Source organism: Dendrobates tinctorius, unplaced genomic scaffold (genome assembly GCF_039654945.1).
Source record: "Dendrobates tinctorius isolate UK_male_01 unplaced genomic scaffold, ASM3965494v1 ptg000147l, whole genome shotgun sequence".
Classification (NCBI taxonomy): Eukaryota; Metazoa; Chordata; class Amphibia; order Anura; family Dendrobatidae; genus Dendrobates; species Dendrobates tinctorius.
This window is the reverse complement of record NW_027361814.1, coordinates 13,008,793-13,028,945: the sequence shown is the minus strand read 5'-3', so window position 1 is coordinate 13,028,945 and position 20,153 is coordinate 13,008,793. Positions and strand designations below refer to the sequence as shown.

General features: G+C 41.0%; 1 protein-coding gene across 1 annotated transcript in view; it reads left to right on the top strand.

Annotated features, from left to right (window-relative positions):
* HMX2 (H6 family homeobox 2) overlaps nucleotides 1-11,799 on the top strand; it is a 45,965-nt gene extending 34,166 nt beyond the window's left edge. The window contains exons 3-4 of the mRNA XM_073546435.1: nucleotides 8,913-9,196; nucleotides 11,093-11,799. Of these exons, the coding sequence (XP_073402536.1) occupies nucleotides 8,913-9,196; nucleotides 11,093-11,625 (817 nt within the window). The 3' untranslated portion in view covers nucleotides 11,626-11,799. The remainder of the gene's footprint in view (nucleotides 1-8,912; nucleotides 9,197-11,092) is intronic.
* The last annotated feature ends 8,354 nt before the right edge of the window (nucleotides 11,800-20,153 follow it).

The following is a 20,153-nucleotide window of genomic DNA, read 5'->3' as shown; positions in this document are numbered from 1 at the left end:
CTGATGGAGCATGGGAAAGCTTCTTTTCTAATGGAAGAGATAATGGACTGGTAGTCTGGTCACCGACTCCTCCATCAGCAGTCATTTTATATCTAACAAGAGAGCAGACTATGTAATAAAAGAGGGCGCTGTGAATAACAAAAATAACAATAATACACTATGTAAGAGACAGCACTGTACATAACAGCAAAGGAAGCTATATATTAAGGGATGGCACCATATTTAACTAGAGAGGATGGTATGTAATAAGGGATGGAGATATACATAACAAAAGAGGAAGCTATGTAACTAAAGATGGTGTTATACATAATAAGTGAGTACACTATATACTAAGGGACTGTGCTATACATAAAAAGTGACTACACTATTTATTGAGGGATGGCGCTATACATAATAAGCTTACTTAGTACACTATATACTAAGGGACTGTACTATACATAATAAGTTAGTACACTATATACTAAGGGCCTGTACTATGTATAATAAGTGAGTACACTATATATACTAAGGAACTGTGTTAAAGGGAACCTGTCACCTGTTTTGGCTGCTATAAGATGCAGCCACCCCCTTTCAGAGCTTATCTACTGCATTCTATAATGCTGTAGATAAGCCCCTGATCAGATCTGAAAGATAAGAAAAATAAGTTTTATTATACTCACCCAGGGGCGGTCCGGGCCGATGGGTGTCGCAGGTCTGGGTCCGGCTCCTCCCATCTTCTAGCGATGCTGCCCTCCTGCTTGCTTCATGGCTCCCCGACATCGCGCTCCTGCGCAGGCGTACTTACCTACCCTATTGAGGGCAAAGCAAAGTACTGCAGTGAGCAGGTGCTGGGAAAGGTCGGTGTGTCTGCCCATGTTCAGGATGTTGTAGATATGAAGAGAACAGTCATCAGAATTGGGTGAAACCAGAAAATAGGATTAGCAGGCCCAGTAAGGTACATGGCCATTGTTCTTTAGTTCAGCAGAGCTTGACCACTACGCAGGAGGGTTGAAAAATTGACTTTTTATTTTTTCTGGACAGCTTATCAAAAATATCACGGACAGAGAATATATTTTTGAGACACATTGTAAAACCATAATAAATAATTCTGACTAGAAGTGATACACATACATTTCTACAGCCCATAATTCTGACGTGTTGAATTTTTATGGACTGTCCTGGATTTTCAGGCAGCACTGCTATAGTAGTGAGCAATGCAACATCTCTAGGTGAAAATGCACCTAAATGTATGAGAAAAAATGAAGAAGAGAAGCAAGGCAGTTTTTGAAACGCTCCTTAAAAAGTGCTACGTAAACGCGTAAAAAAAAATGAACATACACATTTATTTTTAAAAAATGACTTGCTCTTAATATGGTCAGTCTTTTCGGCATCTTTTAACCTCTTCAGGTTTCCAAAGGCAAGCATCTAAAAGAAATGAGAGGAACATTCTTCAGACATTTTCCGCTCTGAGGATACACTATACAGTGGGGCAAAAAAGTATTTAGTCAGTCAGCAATAGTGCAAGTTCCACCACTTAAAAAGATGAGAGGCGTCTGTAATTTACATCATAGGTAGACCTCAACTATGGGAGACAAACTGAGAAAAAAAAATCCAGAAAATCACATTGTCTGTTTTTTTTTCATTTTATTTGCATATTATGGTGGAAAATAAGTATTTGGTCAGAAACAAAATTTCATCTCAATACTTTGTGATATATCCTTTGTTGGCAATGACAGTGGTCAAACGTTTTCTGTAAGTCTTCACAAGGTTGCCACACACTGTTGTTGGTATGTTGGCCCATTCCTCCATGCAGATCTCCTCTAGAGCAGTTATGTTTTTGGCTTTTCGCTTGGCAACACGGACTTTCAACTCCCTCCAAAGGTTTTCTATAGGGTTGAGATCTGGAGACTGGCTAGGCCACTCCAGGACCTTGAAATGCTTCTTACGAAGCCACTCCTTCATTGCCCTGGCGGTGTGCTTTGGATCATTGTCATGTTGAAAGACCCAGCCACGTTTCATCATCAATGCCCTTGCTGATGGAAGGAGGTTTGCACTCAAAATCTCACGATACATGGCCCCATTCATTCTTTCATGTACCCGGATCAGTCGTCCTGGCCCCTTTGCAGAGAAACAGCCCCAAAGCATGATGTTTCCACCACCATGCTTTACAGTAGGTATGGTGTTTGATGGATGCAACTCAGTATTCTTTTTCCTCCAAACACGACAAGTTGTGTTTCTACCAAACAGTTCCAGTTTGGTTTCATCAGACCATAGGACATTCTCCCAAAACTCCTCTGGATCATCCAAATGCTCTCTAGCAAACTTCAGACGGGCCCGGACATGTACAGGCTTAAGCAGTGGGACACGTCTGGCACTGCAGGATCTGAGTCCATGGTGGCGTAGTGTGTTACTTATGGTAGGCCTTGTTACATTGGTCCCAGCTCTCTGCAGTTCATTCACTAGGTCCCCCCGCGTGGTTCTGGGATTTTTGCTCACCGTTCTTGTGATCATTCTGACCCCACGGGGTGGGATTTTGCGTGGAGCACCAGATCAAGGGAGATTATCAGTGGTCTTGTATGTCTTCCATTTTCTAATTATTGCTCCCACAGTTGATTTCTTCACTCCAAGCTGGTTGGCTATTGCAGATTCAGTCTTCCCAGCCTGGTGCAGGGCTACAATTTTGTTTCTGGTGTCCTTTGACAGCTCTTTGGTCTTCACCATAGTGGAGTTTGGAGTCAGACTGTTTGAGGGTGTGCACAGCTGTCTTTTTATACTGATAAAAAGTTTAAACAGGTGCCATTACTACAGGTAATGAGTGGAGGAAAGAGGAGACTCTTAAAGAAGAAGTTACAGGTCTGTGAGAGCCAGAAATCTTGATTGCTTGTTTCTGACCAAATACTTATTTTCCACCATAATATGCAAATAAAATGAAAAAAAACAGACAATGTGATTTTCTGGATTTTTTTTTCTCAGTTTGTCTCCCATAGTTGAGGTCTACCTATGATGTAAATTACAGACGCCTCTCATCTTTTTAAGTGGTGGAACTTGCACTATTGCTGACTGACTAAATACTTTTTTGCCCCACTGTACTTTGCAATAGAAGTCAAAGGAAAGGTTCAAAAGACACCCAGAATATGCTCAGATCTCTTTTTGAGCATTTTGACAGCAATTTTTTCAAGAAAAAACTCTAGTGTTTAATTCCTGATTGAATAGAGCTAAAAAATGTCATGTAAATTTCAGTAAAAAAAAAAGTTGCCACACAAAAGTGCTGGAAAAAAAGGTCCAAAATATTGAAAAACCACTCAGGGAAAACAAGATCACTTCCTCGTTACATGCCTACATGGAAAAGGGGAGCCAAGAAAAAAAATAGCCTGTTACTTATTATGCTTACTTATATAGCGCCATCATACTCTGCAGAGCTTTACTAACATCATTATCGCTTTTCCCCTTGGGATTCACAATCTAAATTCCTTATTGGTATATCTTTAGGGGGTGGCAGGAGACCCACCCAAACACTGGGAGAACATACAAACTCCTTGCAGTTGTTGTCCTTGAAGGGATTTGACCCCAGGACCCCAGTGCTGAAAGGCTGCAGTGCTAATCACTGAGCCGCTATGCTAACCACTTAGCCGCCGTGCTAACCAATGAGCTGCCGTGCTAACCACTGAGCCACAGTGCTAACCACTGAGCTGCCATGCTAACCACAGAGCCACCGCGCTGACCTTACTTACTTGTTCATTCCTCTGGAAAAACAGATAATTAGCCCATTTAATGGAGCTAATTCTCTTGTAGATCTGTAGCATGCCCCCGAGGAAATTGGTGGTGAAATATCAGCCATGGATATCAGCCAATAAAATACACGTTGACCGTTATGACACAATGTGAACATAGCCTGAGCGTTTTGCCTTTACAATTTTTGGATACGTCACTCCTTGACACATGAGGGAATAGTAGCCTTATAAGAAATTAGTGGGGGGGTGAGGCAGCGTTGTATTCGTAGGCGGTTATTGGCCATAGTTCAGCTTTGTATCAAGGCCTGAAGAGTTGTGGCTTGTCTTCCCTTCACCCAAGGGCAATGATTCACTTTTGTTCCTGCATCCCTTGATCTAAATGCCAAGGCCAAGGCAGGAGAGGCTCGGTAATATCAAGTACCAATGGAACATGTGGCGCCCCTGAGGGTTCAGTCGCCACAGAGGTACTGTACCTCCTCCTAAGGTGTGGTGCCCCACCATTCAGGTAAGGTGGAGACACCTGACCACACTCCAATACCTGCATCCCACACAACATAGTAGTGTAGCAAAGCACCCTTTGGTGGCTCCCTGCTTGGAACACGAAGAGTGCTTGGGAGGTGGGTGGAGCTTAGTCTGCACCAAAAGATTGGGAAGAGTTTAGGATTTAGTCAGTCAGAAGGAGAGAGAAGATCCCCGGAGAGGGATGGACGAGGGAAGTGCTGCAGCCGACCTCAGTGACCTGGGTCTGCTGGCACAGGAAAGAGACATTGATGGAAAGCCTGACTCTTTATAAGAAAGATAGATTTGAACGGAACATAAGGAGAAGAGGAGGACTAAGGATTAGGGTTAGAGCAGAACCCTTCCCAAGTTCACAGCGCAAGGCCGGGGTCCGGCCCCCGAGGTTGTATGGATTCTAATGGTCCTGCAGCAGACACTGAAGGAATAGAAGTTGTCACCACTTGATTCCCACACAAGACTTGGGGGCACAACAGCAACGTGAGTGAGCTGGGACTGAGTAGCAAGGAGTCCTCGAAGCAGGCTACAGCTGTCTGCTGTACAAGTAGAGTTCATAGGAACATCTGACAGGAGGAACTCCAGTGTAACTCAGTACTGAGAGTACTTCACTATAGGCGCAAAAGGGAGACGTTCAGAAAAGGCACATATGTTGGCGGAGTTTTGGAACGGAGTACTTCATCCTGCCTGGAAGTTGACAGAGCTCCTGACCCGGAGGACACGGCACGGATGCGGGCACCTGTATGCACAACAGAATGTGAGTAAAGCTTTGGAACTACATGCCCTGGTGTCCTCCGCTTATTCCTGCGCCAACACCCTCAGCATTGCTACATCTCTGTGCCTGACACCACACCATCTACGTCTCTCCCCTATCTCTTCACCTACACTGCCCTGGGAATACTGCCCTACCTGTGGAGGGCCACAACATCATTGCTGCACTACACCATCTGTCCCAGAGGATCTGCTCGCAGCGTTGGCTTAACACCTTTCATGCCGGACACCACAGGTGGCGTCACGAATCATTCAATGAACATTTCTGCTATTTACAATGGGCGCCCAGGGCCACGGACCGGGTCATAGCTGCCGTGACAACAACCCCACTCATGGAGATCCGCGGGCCCGCTACCGAGTACCCCGCTGCCCTGGGTGTGAGGGCGACCCACACAAACCCCACCAGCTTCTTTAGTACGTTCTTGTACAGTTGAAATATGCAAGCCTTGACACCGATATGCTCAATGTGTAGGCCTTACAAGATATACGTTCTACAAGGAATATCATCATACTGTATGCGGTCTATTTTTAAAGTGGGCATTATTGAAGTATTGGTTCAGTGGGCATGATAGAAACCCTTATATTCGTGAGTGAGAGCTTTCATATAAAAGTCAGCATTTTTCAACCTAAAAATAGTTTTAAGATTGCAACCACATGAGGGCATGGTAGGAGATCAATAAACCATTTCCACCAAATGCAACATTAATTTATGAGTCTTTTCTCCTATTCCCAGTAAACATGACAGGTAATACAATGAGCTGGGGGCTGGGGGCGGTCGGCCTGCTGGCTTTGGGTGATCATGTAATAGTGCTTGTGTATGAAATGATGTTGGCTCAGGTTCCAGGCGCCAGACACTTGTCTCTCTTCTCTCCCACCACCCAGCAGCCATAGTCACCGATAGAGAGGGGGTGTGAAAGGGAAAAGGAGGATAACTAATTCCAAAGTTATATAGATGATATATGAGACAGGCAATGCCCTTTTAATAAACAGATGTCAATAAGCTGCATTAATGTGTTTACTTAAAGTAATTATACTTTGGGGGTTTAAAGTGGAACTCTGTGGCTATGGCTTCTGTAGCCCCCACATAAATAAAATTGCAACCAAGAAACATCCATGGATTCTATGGAAAAAAATATAATGACTGAATAATTGAAAGACATGGTTTAAAAGCAGGGATCAAGTAGAAGGATAAAATATCATCTTCCAATGGAATGTCTGCCCTGCAGCAAGGACAGACTAAGTTCTCTTTCCCAAGCTTGGACAAACTATGAACGTGGCAACCTGCTGCAAATCACAGTACCAATCAAACTGAGTAAAAAGAGAATTATACAATATCTGACCATTAGAGTTCAGAGAGATGAGTCGTCTTGTTCTTAAAAGCTTGCAGTTTAAGAGTTTTCTGCATTTAACAATCCAATATTATATTTTCAATTATGGTATTGTCCTCCCAAAATTAAGCTTTTATCCCATTTGAAACTATTTGAAAATATTCGATAGCACCCACTGAAATAGAATTACACTTGTAGTCCTGTACAGTAGGCTAGGATTTTTGTAGAGCTGACATTTTCTATTTTTTTTTGTATTGAGGATTGTGTATGTCATAAAGGTCAAGTAATAATATGTGTCAGGCCACGTTCAAACTTTCAGTATTTTCCATCAGTATTTGTAAACCAAAATCAGGAGTTGAACAATCAGAGAAAAAGTATAAGGGTGAGTTTCCACGTGGCGTATTACATCCGGATTTGCTGCGGATTGAACGCTGCATACAGCCACAGCGTTCAATCCGCAGCGTCCAGACGTTACAGCATAGTGGAGGGGATTTTATGAAAACCCGTCTCCACTATGCGTCCTAATACGCGGGTGACACACCCACGAAACCAGACATGCGGCGCTTCTTTTTAGAACCCAGCATGTCTGTTTACCTTGTGGAGACACTCAGTCTCCGCAAGGTAAACTGCCTACTCTATGTATACAATGCAGCGATTCCGGATGTGTTCAATGAGCACATCCGGAATCACCGCGCGTACAGAAGGGGGCAGAGCTTTGGGCTGAGCGGGGTTTCCGCTCCGTCCAAAGCGCAAGGAATGCGCTACGTGGAAACTCACCCTAATAGAAACACGTCACCACTGCCGCACTTTTCAACCACTCCTGGTTTTGACTTACGAATACTGATGTAAAATACTGACCAAATACTGAATGTGGCCTTTCAAAGGAGGTGACTACATATACAGTATATATATATATATATATATATATATATATATATTTTTTATAGATAGATGTATATATAGATATATATTAAAGCAACCACCTCCTTTGTATATATATATATTTATATATATATATATATATACACAGTATATGTTGATTTTGTTAATATAGCTGTTAATTTTCTATATGTTATTATATACAGAGCATGAAACAGGGTTGAGGATTTAATTTGATATCAAAATGTGTCACCTGTACTTTTACTTTTTCGTGGGACTGCAGGTAAACCTGCCAAATTAAATAGATTGCATAGTATACATATTGCAAAAAAAAACAACTGCAGTCTTCAATATGACTTGCTGTTACTTCTAGTTCTGCAGAATCAGCAAATCTTTCTTGTTTGCATTATATCATAACCCTGGCATATAAGTGCAGATGATTTTATATGTACTGTCATCATCATGTTCCTATAGAAAACCTGACAAATTAAAAAATTGAACATTAGAAGTTCTTTTCTTACATTAGGATTATTTATGCCAATTCTTAAGGCTATGTGCACACGCTGCGGATTCACCCGCGGATTTATATGTGCGGATCCACAGGTAAAACCGCAGGTAAAATGACCTGCGGATTTGCCTGCGGTTTTCCCCTGCGGTTTGACACCTGGACAATGGAATAGGTGGCAAACTGCCGCAGAATCCGCAGAAAGAATTGACATGTCAATTCTTTTTCAAAACTGCAGCTTTTCCGCAGTTGAAAATCCACAGCATGTGCACAGCACATTGTAAATCACATAGACTTACATTGTACTGTACATTGTCTGCAGAACTGCTGCGGATCCGCAGAGGCCAAATCCGCAGCATGTGCACATAGCCTAAGGCTGAGTGCAGACGGAGTTTTTAGCCCTGCGGATTTTTCCGCGCAGAATGGAAGAAATCCGCAATTTTTCCTGTGGTTTTATTGCGGTTTTTGTGCGGTTTTCCACTGCGGTTTTCCCCCTGCGGATTTGGTGACAGGGGAGATGGAAAACCGCACAAAAGAAGTAACATGCTGCGGATTTTGTACCGCAGGAAAACCGCGCAGAAAAATCCGCAGCGTCTGCACAGCGGTTTTTTTTTTCATTGATTTTAAGGCTACTGTACATCACAATGCGGATATGCAACGTTTCTGCGTGGTAAAATCCGCTGCGGATCCGCTGCAAATCTGCATCGTGTGCACACAGCCAATGGTTTGTCCTCCTCTGGTTTCCTTTTATTTCTCCCTACCAGCTATGTCTAGAGACAGTCATGTATATAGTGCACCCACCTGTGCTGACAGTGCCCCCCTCCCTCATGTGTCTCACTCAACTCTTTAGTGAAATCCTAGATACACTACTGACCTCATGGAAAACCTTCCAGCCTGCACCTCATTTCTCCACACAGGTGCATGGGGTTTTACAATGGAATTTCAATTTTTCCGGGGCTGTCTGCAGCTCGTGATTGGTGCTCTGGAGCTGGGAATGTCATGCAAATGTAGCCACGCCAGCAGGCAGGCAGCAGATCAGTAGGGACTTGTGCCTTGGATAGGGAGGGATGCAGTCTGTATGTGCAAACTGGAAGAAAAGACACCCCCATTATTAAAAACTGTAGTACCCCCACCTTTTTTCCAGCCCCCCTCAGTGCAACTCCATCATCATCATCTTCCTCATCCTCTTCCGTCCTATGTCCTCAGGATGAGCAGCAAAGAAGAGGCCACTAAGTGCCCCCCAGCCACACTGTCCAGCTTCACCATCCAGTCCATCCTGCAGGGCACCACCACCTCTGGCCGGGCCAAGACCTACAGCAGCAGAGCGCCCCTCATCACATGCCCCAGCCCCAGCGCCTCCTCAGATGAGGAGGAAGAAGAGGAGGAAGAAGAGGAGGGATGGAGAGATCAGCGCTGCTCCTGCTCTGCATCAGACAGCAAGGCGTCCAAGGATGAAGCCCCCCACACCTGCACTTCACAGAGGTGTCTCAGTGAGTACCTCTATTACACTACAGCTGTTGGGGGGACTGGGCTCTATTTCTGGCAATGCATTAATCAGAAGCCTGCTAGTCTGCTGATGTAGCTACTGTGCCTTACTGGGATTGCACCGGTCACTGAGTCTTCATCTTGTGTCCCAGGACCCTTATACTGGTTGTATATGACCACACAGGCATCTGACTGTAGCGCTGTGGTTTGTACAGATAGCCCTAAAAAGAGCAAATGGAAATGTCGCAGGCAGCAGCAGATCTGGGGGTGATAGAGGCGCATGGGACCCGGGACATGTCACCTGTGCAGGAGAATAGCGTCTGCACAGCGCCCAGCCCTGCGCCGGCCAGCACTGGGGTCTGACACTGGGAGGGAGAGCGCTGGAGACAGCTCAGCCCCTCATATCACAGGGGTGAAAATACTATCTATCTATCTATCATCTATCTATCATCTATCTATCTATCTATCTATCTATCTATCTATCATCTATCTATCTATCATCTATCTATCCATTATCTATCTATTATCTATCTATGTATTTATCTATCATCTATCTATGATCTATCTATGTATTTATCTATTATCTATCTATTATCTATGTATTTATCTATCATCTATCTATGTATTTATCTATTATCTATCTCTCTATCTCTCTATCTATCTATCTATCTATCCATCATCTATCTATCTATCTATCCATCATCTATCTATTATCTATCTATGTATTTATCTATCATCTATCTATGATCTATCTATGTATTTATCTATTATCTATCTATTATCTATGTATTTATCTATCATCTACCTATGTATTTATATATTATCTATCTCTCTATCTATCTATCTATCTATCCATCATCTATCTATCCATCATCTATCTATCTATCTATCATCTATCTATCTATCTATCTATCTATTATCTATCTATGTATTTATCTATCATCTATCTATGATCTATCTATGTATTTATCTATTATCTATCTATTATCTATGTATTTATCTATCATCTATCTGTGTATTTATCTATTATCTATCTATCTATCTATCTATCTATCTATCTATCATATGTTTGTGTTAAATACCTTAATATACTAAATCTTTTTTTCATGTTAGTGTTAGAATTCTCTAGATAAAAGTATTTTTCTTGGTTAATGTAATTTAGGGAAGCATAGATCGGTTTCAAAAAGTTAGTGAAAAATTCTACACAAGTATTAAATCAGATACAAGCTCTCTAATCTTACCTAGACATATCTATCTAATGTATCTTTATATAATCCATTTATCTATAATTTCTCGTATCTATCATCAATTTATCAATCATCTATTTATGAATCCATCTGTGGTCTATCAGTTCTATCTATTATCTATCAGCTATCTCTATCATCAATTTATCTACAAATCATCTATTTATCTGTCATCTATCATCTATCTCTATCATCTATCATATCTATTTAGCTATCATATATATTATATATAAATATATATAATCTAGTCAGTTATAATCTCTCATATATATCAATCAATGAATCATCTATCTATCATCTATTTATCTATCTGTCATCTATCATCTATCTTTCATCTATTTATCTATCTGTCTGTCTATTATCTATCTTTCTATCTGTTTGTCTGTCTATCTATCATCACCCTATAAATATATTTCTTGCTATATAAAAGTCTGCAATTCTTCAATGATATAAACATAGAACTTGTGACGTGACTGCCTATATATCTGTAATTATTATCCCTAGCTTCACTCCAGTTATTAGTGACTTGTATTGATAATTAATCTTCTAAGTGTAAGAGTTGGAGAGCATCTTGCTGGCACTTACTCTGAACAAATTGTCTCACAATGTGAGTGCTGATGGAGGAGCAGGCAGTGACATGTTGGTGATCTCTTGCAGATAACACACAAGGACCACACAGTTCAGATGTCAGGACTCAGCTGCCCTCTCCATCCCAGCAGGACTATACAGGGGACAAAGAGAGACTTCTCACCTCCAGCAGCAGCATACCAGGAGACAGGCAAAGGGATGTTCATGGGGACAGGCAGGGCAATGCCAAGAAAAAGACCAGGACAGTGTTCTCCAGGAGCCAGGTCTACCAGCTGGAGTCCACCTTTGACATGAAGAGGTATCTCAGCAGCTCAGAGAGGGCTTGTCTGGCCTCCAGCCTCCAACTTACTGAGACTCAAGTTAAAACTTGGTTCCAGAACCGCAGGAACAAATGGAAGAGACAGTTATCTGCTGAATTGGAGGCTGCCAACATAGCCCATGCTTCTGCCCAGACTTTGGTGGGCATGCCCTTAGTATTTAGAGACAGTTCTGTTCTGAGGGTACCTGTGCCCAGGTCTCTTGCATTCCCAGCCCCCTTATACTATTCAGGCAGCAACATGTCCTTACCTCTGTACAACCTATACAACAAACTGGAGTACTGACTGCTGCCCCCCTGTGCCAACCCACCAATGGAAATACAATCATACACCATGTGTATGCGCCCACCTTGACTCATCTCCATTATCTGCTGCACCAGATTTCTATGTATGTATCTATGTATTATTTACATAATTTTATTATATATTATTTTTTATTAAAGACCCTCCTTTCCCTTCTCCAGGTGTCTGTATTATTAGTGTTATATGCCAGTGTGACTCGAACAAGTGTACAGGGGCATGGGGACTATTAACCCCTGGAGTAAAAGATGTCTGCATAGAACAAGAAGTATTATCCTGTACAGATTTTTTTTTTTTTTTTTTTTTTTTTTTAATAATAATAAACCTCATATACATTGCTATTCTGTTTTCGGAGTTCCTGTGATAAATGTAGTTCATTTTTTTTCTCCAAAATTCAATTATTTATCTTATAATACTAGTATTCTATATGCATCCTTTATGTGTATTATATACCTATCCACACATTAGATGTAAGCTATGTGTATTCTGCATGGTTTAATTGCAGTGCTATGGAAAAGTATGGCAGCACAGGTATCATACTGCTATCATGATATAAAACAAAATTAATAGCTCAGCTCTGCTACATATTAATGAAAACACAGAAAAATAATATACAATTTTATTAAACTTAACATGCAATTTTCTAAAATGTATATAATAAACTATGCAATAGATCAGGTATATATTACATTATTTTTTATATTGTATAAAGTATAATACATTTTGCAATATATATTTTATAGTATGCAATATATTTTTTTTCTCTCTATATATATAGATATAAAATAGCTGCTCTTTTGACAAAAAAAAAATATATAAGACCTTTATGCCACATACATGTAGCAGAGTTGAGTTTGCTATTTGCTCTATCTCATCTTGATTTGAGGATGCAGTGATTTTCTTTTGTTCCATACAATTATAGAACAAATGATGACAAACTCAGAATGTCTATTAAATGTAGGTCATTTTTTTTTTACATCTGGGAGGCGATGGGGGTGGGGGGTGATATCTATTCCAGAATTTGGAGGTTGGAACATGAAGACCTGTGCCATCCTGCAGATCTCGTTGTGATGTGGAAGGTGTCAGTCGCTGCATTGTATCTGCTGTTCTTCTGTAATGAACGAGGTTCGTTTATTGTATCACTCCCTTTACTGATTGTAAACAAAGAATTAACCATTCGCTCGCCAAACTCCAGATGAATGATGGTGGCTGGCAGCACCGGTAGCTGCCACCTGTTTTCTGTGAAGCATCACTGGAGTAATAATAATCCTAGCAATGACCCAGGGAGAGGAGGCTGCTGCTCCTGACAATTAAACGTGTCATTCTCTCTCTCTCTTCTTCCTCATTGTCAGGGTAATGAGCTGTCAATGAAGCGATCTGCCTGTTTACCTTCCCAGGAAATCAACCATTCTAACGTGCCAGGCGATCAAACCAAACTGGGAGATAAATGGTGCCACCCTGGTCCTAACAGCCTTCATAGGGGACAGCTGCTGCCGCCAAAGACACTGATCATAGATAATTCATAGAATAATATGAAATACTAATCATAAATCACATTATAGACGCAGAGTTATGTGGTTTATGATGCAAATTTGTCCAGGGGGAATTTTCTATTTTTATTTCTATCTGTAAAATTGCAAAATTAGTAAGTTTTTTTTTAGCATTTTTACTTATTACTTATTTATATTATTGGCTTTGCTGTGTTAATTTTTTTTACTGTAATTTATATATAAATATTAATTTCATGTACTTCTTCACTTTACGATCAAGGTGTGTATATATATATATATATTCCTTCCTTTTTCTTATGAAATTTGCATATACATGTATGTATATATATATATATATATATATATATATACTGCTCAAAAAATAAAGGGAACATTTAAACAACACAATGAACTAGGATGTGTTCCCTTTATTTTTTTGAGCAGTATATATAGATATATACACACACACATATACAGAATGCAAATTACACAAAAAAAGTTGGGACTCTTTACTTTTGTAGGTGCATACAATATATATATATATATATATATATATATATATATATAAGAATTACATATATTATCTCTCTTTATACTGTATATATGTATAAATATACATATATAGGAATTCTGACTTCTATAGAATGGAAAATTACACAAAAATAGAAAGGAATCCTTACTTTTGTAGGTGCCTATTGCATTATCCTGTGCAAGATTTTTTTTTTTCCTAAGTACTAATACTGGATACTTATTTTTTATTTAACATTTTAAGTTCTCTAGAACATTAAAAAAAAAAATCTAACTCTAAAAATAATTATTTTATTCTAATCCAACTTTCTCCCTCTAAATACTTCTTTTAAACTCAGGCTTTACTGAAAATATGTATCACATCACTGACTTGTAAGGAGGGGTTTGCATCTCTTCACAGGCTCAGTAATTTGGGACCCTTCCCTGCCTTTTGATAGGAGTTGGCTGCTGTGTCAGTAAATTTACTGACAGCTGAGTTAAAATGATGCCACAATTTAATTTTTTGGTGCACCTTGTAACATTTGGCCATTTATTACTGTTACTGGGTGAAGGTTTTCAAAGCAAACACAACCATATAATGTAATAATTGTAAAGTTAGGATTTTAGAGACATGAAATTGGATAGATAATTATCGCAGTGGTTTGTCGCATGTGATGTCCCACAAAATAATCGTACACAAAATCCTAAATCTTACACAAAACTACAAAAATTGCAGGTGCATTGTCATTTTAGGGAGGAGGCTCATATTGCATAAAAAAAATCCTATATTTTTATCGCTTATTTAGAGATTTAATGCAACCGAAAAGGAAATACGCAAGTTGTGATGTCGCATTACGACCTAAAGAGATTATGTTAACGCGAGCATCACAACTGGTTAACAACTGTGTGGCACTGACCCTGGACTAATATATAATCACTTGCATAGGTCAGGTAATGAATTGGTTAACAATAAAATCTTCCAATATTGATGGAGCTCAATTAGTCAGTGTGATCCAATCCTGGTATCTCAGTCCATCATGTGTTGTGATTGTATGGTCATAGCAGATGGCATTACATCATGCTGCTGGAAGAATCCAATGTAGTTTCACTCATCAGTGCTACTTCCTAATCTATCCTGAAGATAGATATTAGATAGATAATAGATAATAGAGAGAGATAGATAGATAAAGGAGATAGATAATAGATAGATACGCAGATGAGATAGAAGAGATAGATAGATGGATAGATAGATAGAGGCGTAACGGTGACTCGGTGGTTAGCACTGCAGCCTTGCAGCGCTAGAGTTCTGGGTTCAAATCCCACCGAGGATAACATCTGCAAGAGTTTGTTTGTTCTCCCCGTGTTTGCGTGGGTTTCCTCCGGGTTCTCTGGTTTCTTCCCACATTCCAAAGACATAGTGATAAGGAATCTAGATTGTGAGCCACGTCGGGAACAGTGCCAATAATGTCTTTAAAGCACTGTGGAATTAATGGCGCTATATAAGTGAGTAAAATAAAAATAGATAAATACAGGTGTTTTATGATTTAAAAAACATAATTGGTGTCTATGGGAAGTGTTTGGTAGAGTAGTTGTAATGGTGATGACCTGCTGCAATACTAGATATACAGTATTCCAGGGACAGATGTTGTGCTGATTTTCAAAGAAGAAACCCTCTTTTCTGAACCTGGACAAAAATCATGTTTTTGAAATTGCATACAACTCATTTATCTGTATCTTATTTATCTAGACAGTTATAATGTCTCATATACACTCACTGGCCACTTTATTAGGTACACCATGCTAGTAACGGGTTGGACCCCCTTTTGCCTTCAGAACTGCCTCAATTCTTCGTGGCAGAGATTCAACAAGGTGCTGGAAGCATTCCTCAGAGATTTTGGACCATATTGACATGATGGCATCACACAGTTGGCGCAGATTTGTCGGCTGCACATCCCTGATGCGAATCTCCCGTTCCACCACATCCCAAAGATGCTCTATTGGATTGAGATCTGGTGACTGAGGAGGCCATTTGAGTACAGTGAACTCATTGTCATGTTCAAGAAACCAATCTGAGATGATTCGAGCTTTATGACATGGCGCATTATCCTGCTGAAAGTAGCCATCAGATGTTGGGTACATTGTGGTCATAAAGGGATGGACATGGTCAGCAACAATACTCAGGTAGGCTGTGGCGTTGCAACGATGCTCAATTGGTACCAAGGGGCCCAAAGAGTGCCAAGAAAAAATTCCCCACACCATGACACCACCACCACCAGCCTGAACCGTTGATACAAGGCTGGATGGATCCATGCTTTCATGTTGTTTACGCCAAATTCTGACCCTACCATCCGAATGTCGCAGCAGAAATCGAGACTCATCAGACCAGGCAACGTTTTTCCAATCTTCTACTGTCCAATTTCGATGAGCTTGTGCAAATTGTAGCCTCAGTTTCCTGTTCTTAGCTGAGAGGAGTGGTACCCAGTGTGGTCTTCTGCTGCTGTAGCCCATCTGCCTCAAAGTTCGACGCACTGTGCGTTCAGAGATGCTCTTCTGCCTACCTTGGTTGTAACGGGTGGCAATTTGAGTCACTGTTGCCTTTCTATCAGCTCGAACCAGTATGCCCATTCTCCTCTGACCTCTGGCATCAACAAGGCATTTCCGGCCACAGAACTGCCGCTCACTGGATTTTTTTTCTTTTTCGGACCATTCTCTGTAAACCCTAGAGATGGTTGTGCGTGAAAATCCCAGTAGATCAGCAGTTTCTGAAATACTCAGACCAGCCCTTCTGGCACCAACAATCATGCCACGTTCAAAGGCACTCAAATCACCTTTCTTCCCCATACTGATGCTCGGTTTGAACTGCAGGAGATTGTCTTGACCATGTCTACATGCCTAAATGCACTGAGTTGCCGCCATGTGATTGGCTGATTAGAAATTAAGTCTTAACACACAGTTGGACAGGTGTACCTAATAAAGTGGCCAGTGAGTGTATATCAATCAATGAATTATCTATCTAGTTACAAACAGATGAAAAAAGGGAAAAAGCAGCACAAAAATTGAACAGACAATGCGGGTGCAAGCCTTCCAGGCATATACCAAACCTCAAAAATAGTCCTCAAGATGAAAGCAGCACACCAAAAGAAATCCAGTCAAAATGCTATTTATTAGCCCATCTGGTTAGTGCCCATACAGCGACGTTTCGGTCCTGGGAGTTGTGGACCTTGAGAAAGGTCTACTGTATGTCTGCAATGAGCAGGAGTCCATTAGAAAACTATTTAGTGCCAAGTTCTATTGTAAGCTTTAATAAATCCTTGGTACAGAAATGCGCCAATACCTTGTGGTGAATGAGGGGCAGGAAAGCAAAAAAAAAAGTCATATTTCAGCGATTAGCGTCACTGACACAAGGCATCTGGGGTAATAATCCTGGATTTTTGTGGCTTGTCCTCTTATCTATCTTATCTTTATTCTCACGATGTTGATGTTCACTCTCATAAGCCACTATGGGCCTTTAGTTTAGGAGAAAATGAACTTAAACTGCAGGTAGCACAATACCATCTTTGCAACTCCCTCCAACAGGCCACAGGCTGCCCAAGCCACAAAGGCCAAAAGAGGGGACACTGTGGGGTGAGCATTGTTACCATTGGGGGCACTCTAGGGGAACGTTAAAGGGAATCTATCACTAGATCATCCCCCCTAATCTGTCTACATGGGCATGTAGGTAATAGGAAGCTAAATAAAATGATACCTTGATATCTGCGATCTGATGTCTTATAACAGAGAAATCCACGTTTTTCTTATTATGGAAATGAGCTGTTAAGATCTATGGGCTGGACATAGATCTCCCCGAGAATCTGCCTCCAGAGCTTATTTTACATGAAGGACGAGTTAGCAGTATGATGCGTAATAGCCGCTCTCTGCTCTCATGATCTCACTGCGGAGCTGTGTGTGTGATTACACCTGACACATCTGCAACTTCCATCTCACAGGCAGACAGGGCTCCAATGTAGTTGCAATATAGCAGAGCTGAAGAGCAGCAAAAAAAATGTGTTTGCAAGAAGACAAGGTTCAGTTCTACTGTTCTGTGTTAGTTAGTTATCTCACTATATCTATGTGTAGTTCTATTGGCTCACAAGATAGATGTTGCAATTTTTTTGCCAACTTGTACTCTGATATCTGAAATCCAATGTGTTACTTGAGGGAAATCTACATTTTTTTAATATATAAATGAGCTATTAAGATCTATGGGCTGGACATAGCTCTCCCTGAGAATTTGACTCCAGAGCTTATTATAAATGAAAGCATGAGGCATGTAATAACTGACAGTCCACTCTCCTGATCTACATGTCTCACACTGGTAATGCCTCCTTTCATTTAAAATAAGCTCTGGAGGCAGATTGTCAGGGAGATCTATGTCCAGCCCATAGATCTTAAAAGCTTATTTACATATTATGAAAAACATGGATATCTCTGTAATAAGACATCGGATATGAAGGTATTATTTTATTCAGCTTCCTATTACCTACATGCCCATATAGACAGTTAGGAGGGATGATCCTACTGATAGATTCCCTTTAATGCAATTTGTGCACAATTACTAACGCATCTACTCTGAGGGAGCATTATTACAAACTAACTGAAGAGCCCGGGCATAGTACCCAACTGTGGTTAGTTATAACATATTATAATGATTATATTGCACATAAAAACATTTCATATATATTCAACACTACTGAAGTGCAGCACAGCCTTCCTGCACCTCATAATCCTTCTTTTTACACAGCCTCCTCCTGCACCTCACGCTCCTCCTTTATACACAACATTCTTCTGCAGCACAGCTTTTCTTCTTTATAGTCGACTCCTCCGGCAGCACCTCACACTCCTCTTCCATATACAATTGGAAACAGTTGATCCAGAGAGAAATTGCACTAATTGCAATAAAGTGCATCGTCTACACAGCCTACTTCTTCTGCAGCATCACACCTTTTTTCCTTTAGACCTCGTTCACACGTTATTTGGGCAGTATTTTACCTCAGTTTTTGTAAGCTAAAACTTGGAGTAAAACAAACAGGGGAAGAGTATAATAGAAACACGTCACCACTTCTGTATTTTTCTCCCACTTGTGGTATTGTCTTATAAATACTGACAGAAAATACTGACCAAATACTGAACGCGTGAATGTGGCCTCATACGCAGCCTCTACCTGCAGCGCCTCAATCTTCTCTATACACAGCCTCATACTGCAGCAGCACCCCACATCTCTCGTTTTCCCCTCACACCTCAAATTTTCCCCCTAACATCTCTCATTTTCCCTTCACACCTCTCATTTTCCCCCAACACCTGTCATTTTGACCTCACACCTGTCATTTTCCGATCACTCCACTATTTTCCCCTCACTCCTCTTCATTTTCCCCTCACACCTCTTCATTTTCCCCTCACTCCTCTCATTTTCACCTCACTCCTCTTCATTTTCCCCTCACACCTCTTCATTTTCCCCTCACTCCTCTTCATTTTCCCCTCACTCCTCTTCATTTTCCCCTCACTCCTCTTCATTTTCCCCTCACTCCTCTTCATTTTCCCCTCACTCCTCTTCAATTTCCCCTCACACCTCTTCAATTTCCCATCACTCCTCTTCATTTTCCCATCACTCCTCTTCATTTTCCCATCACACCTCTTCATTTTCCCCTCACTCCTCTTCATTTTCCCCTCACTCCTCTTCATTTTCCCCTCACTCCTCTTCATTTTCCCCTCACTCCTCTTCATTTTCCCCTCACTCCTCTTCATTTTCCCCTCACTCCTCTTCAATTTCCCCTCACACCTCTTCAATTTCCCATCACTCCTCTTCATTTTCCCATCACACCTCTTCATTTTCCCCTCACTCCTCTTCATTTTTCCCTCACACCTCTTCATTTTCCCCTCACTCCTCTTCTGTTATGAATGAGTCACCGTAGGAGGCAAAAACAGAAATGCTAGCTAAGTCCAGAAAACCAGAGAAGTTGGCAGCTATCGGATTGCAGACCCCTAAACCTATCAACACAACTAGCAGTAGCCGTGGGGGGTTCCTACGATGACCTAGACCCCTCGAACACAGCCGGAGAACTGCCTAGCCTAAAGACAGAAAGGGAAATCTAAACTGCCCCAGAGCAGACCCCAAAGCAAAAGGCAGCCCCCAACATATAATGACGGTGAGGCAAGAAGAAAGAACACTAACACAGACAGAAAGATAGACTGAGCAAAGACGGGGCCCAAGCTAACTAGATAGGAAAGGACAGGAAGGCTGCTGTCTGCAATCCGTGAAAAACCCTACAAAAATAAGAGCCAACAAACTGACAGTGAAAAAAGGCCCTGAAGACGCTAAGCTTCAAAAAGCTATGTCAGTACTCAGGAATATTCTGAAGACAGAGCAACAGGCAAAAGGAGATTCAGCTCACCCCAGCAGGGAATGGCAGAATCCAGAAAAGCAAGGCAAACAAAAAACAAAACACAAATGCTAACAGGAAAAGCAGAAAACTTAGCTTT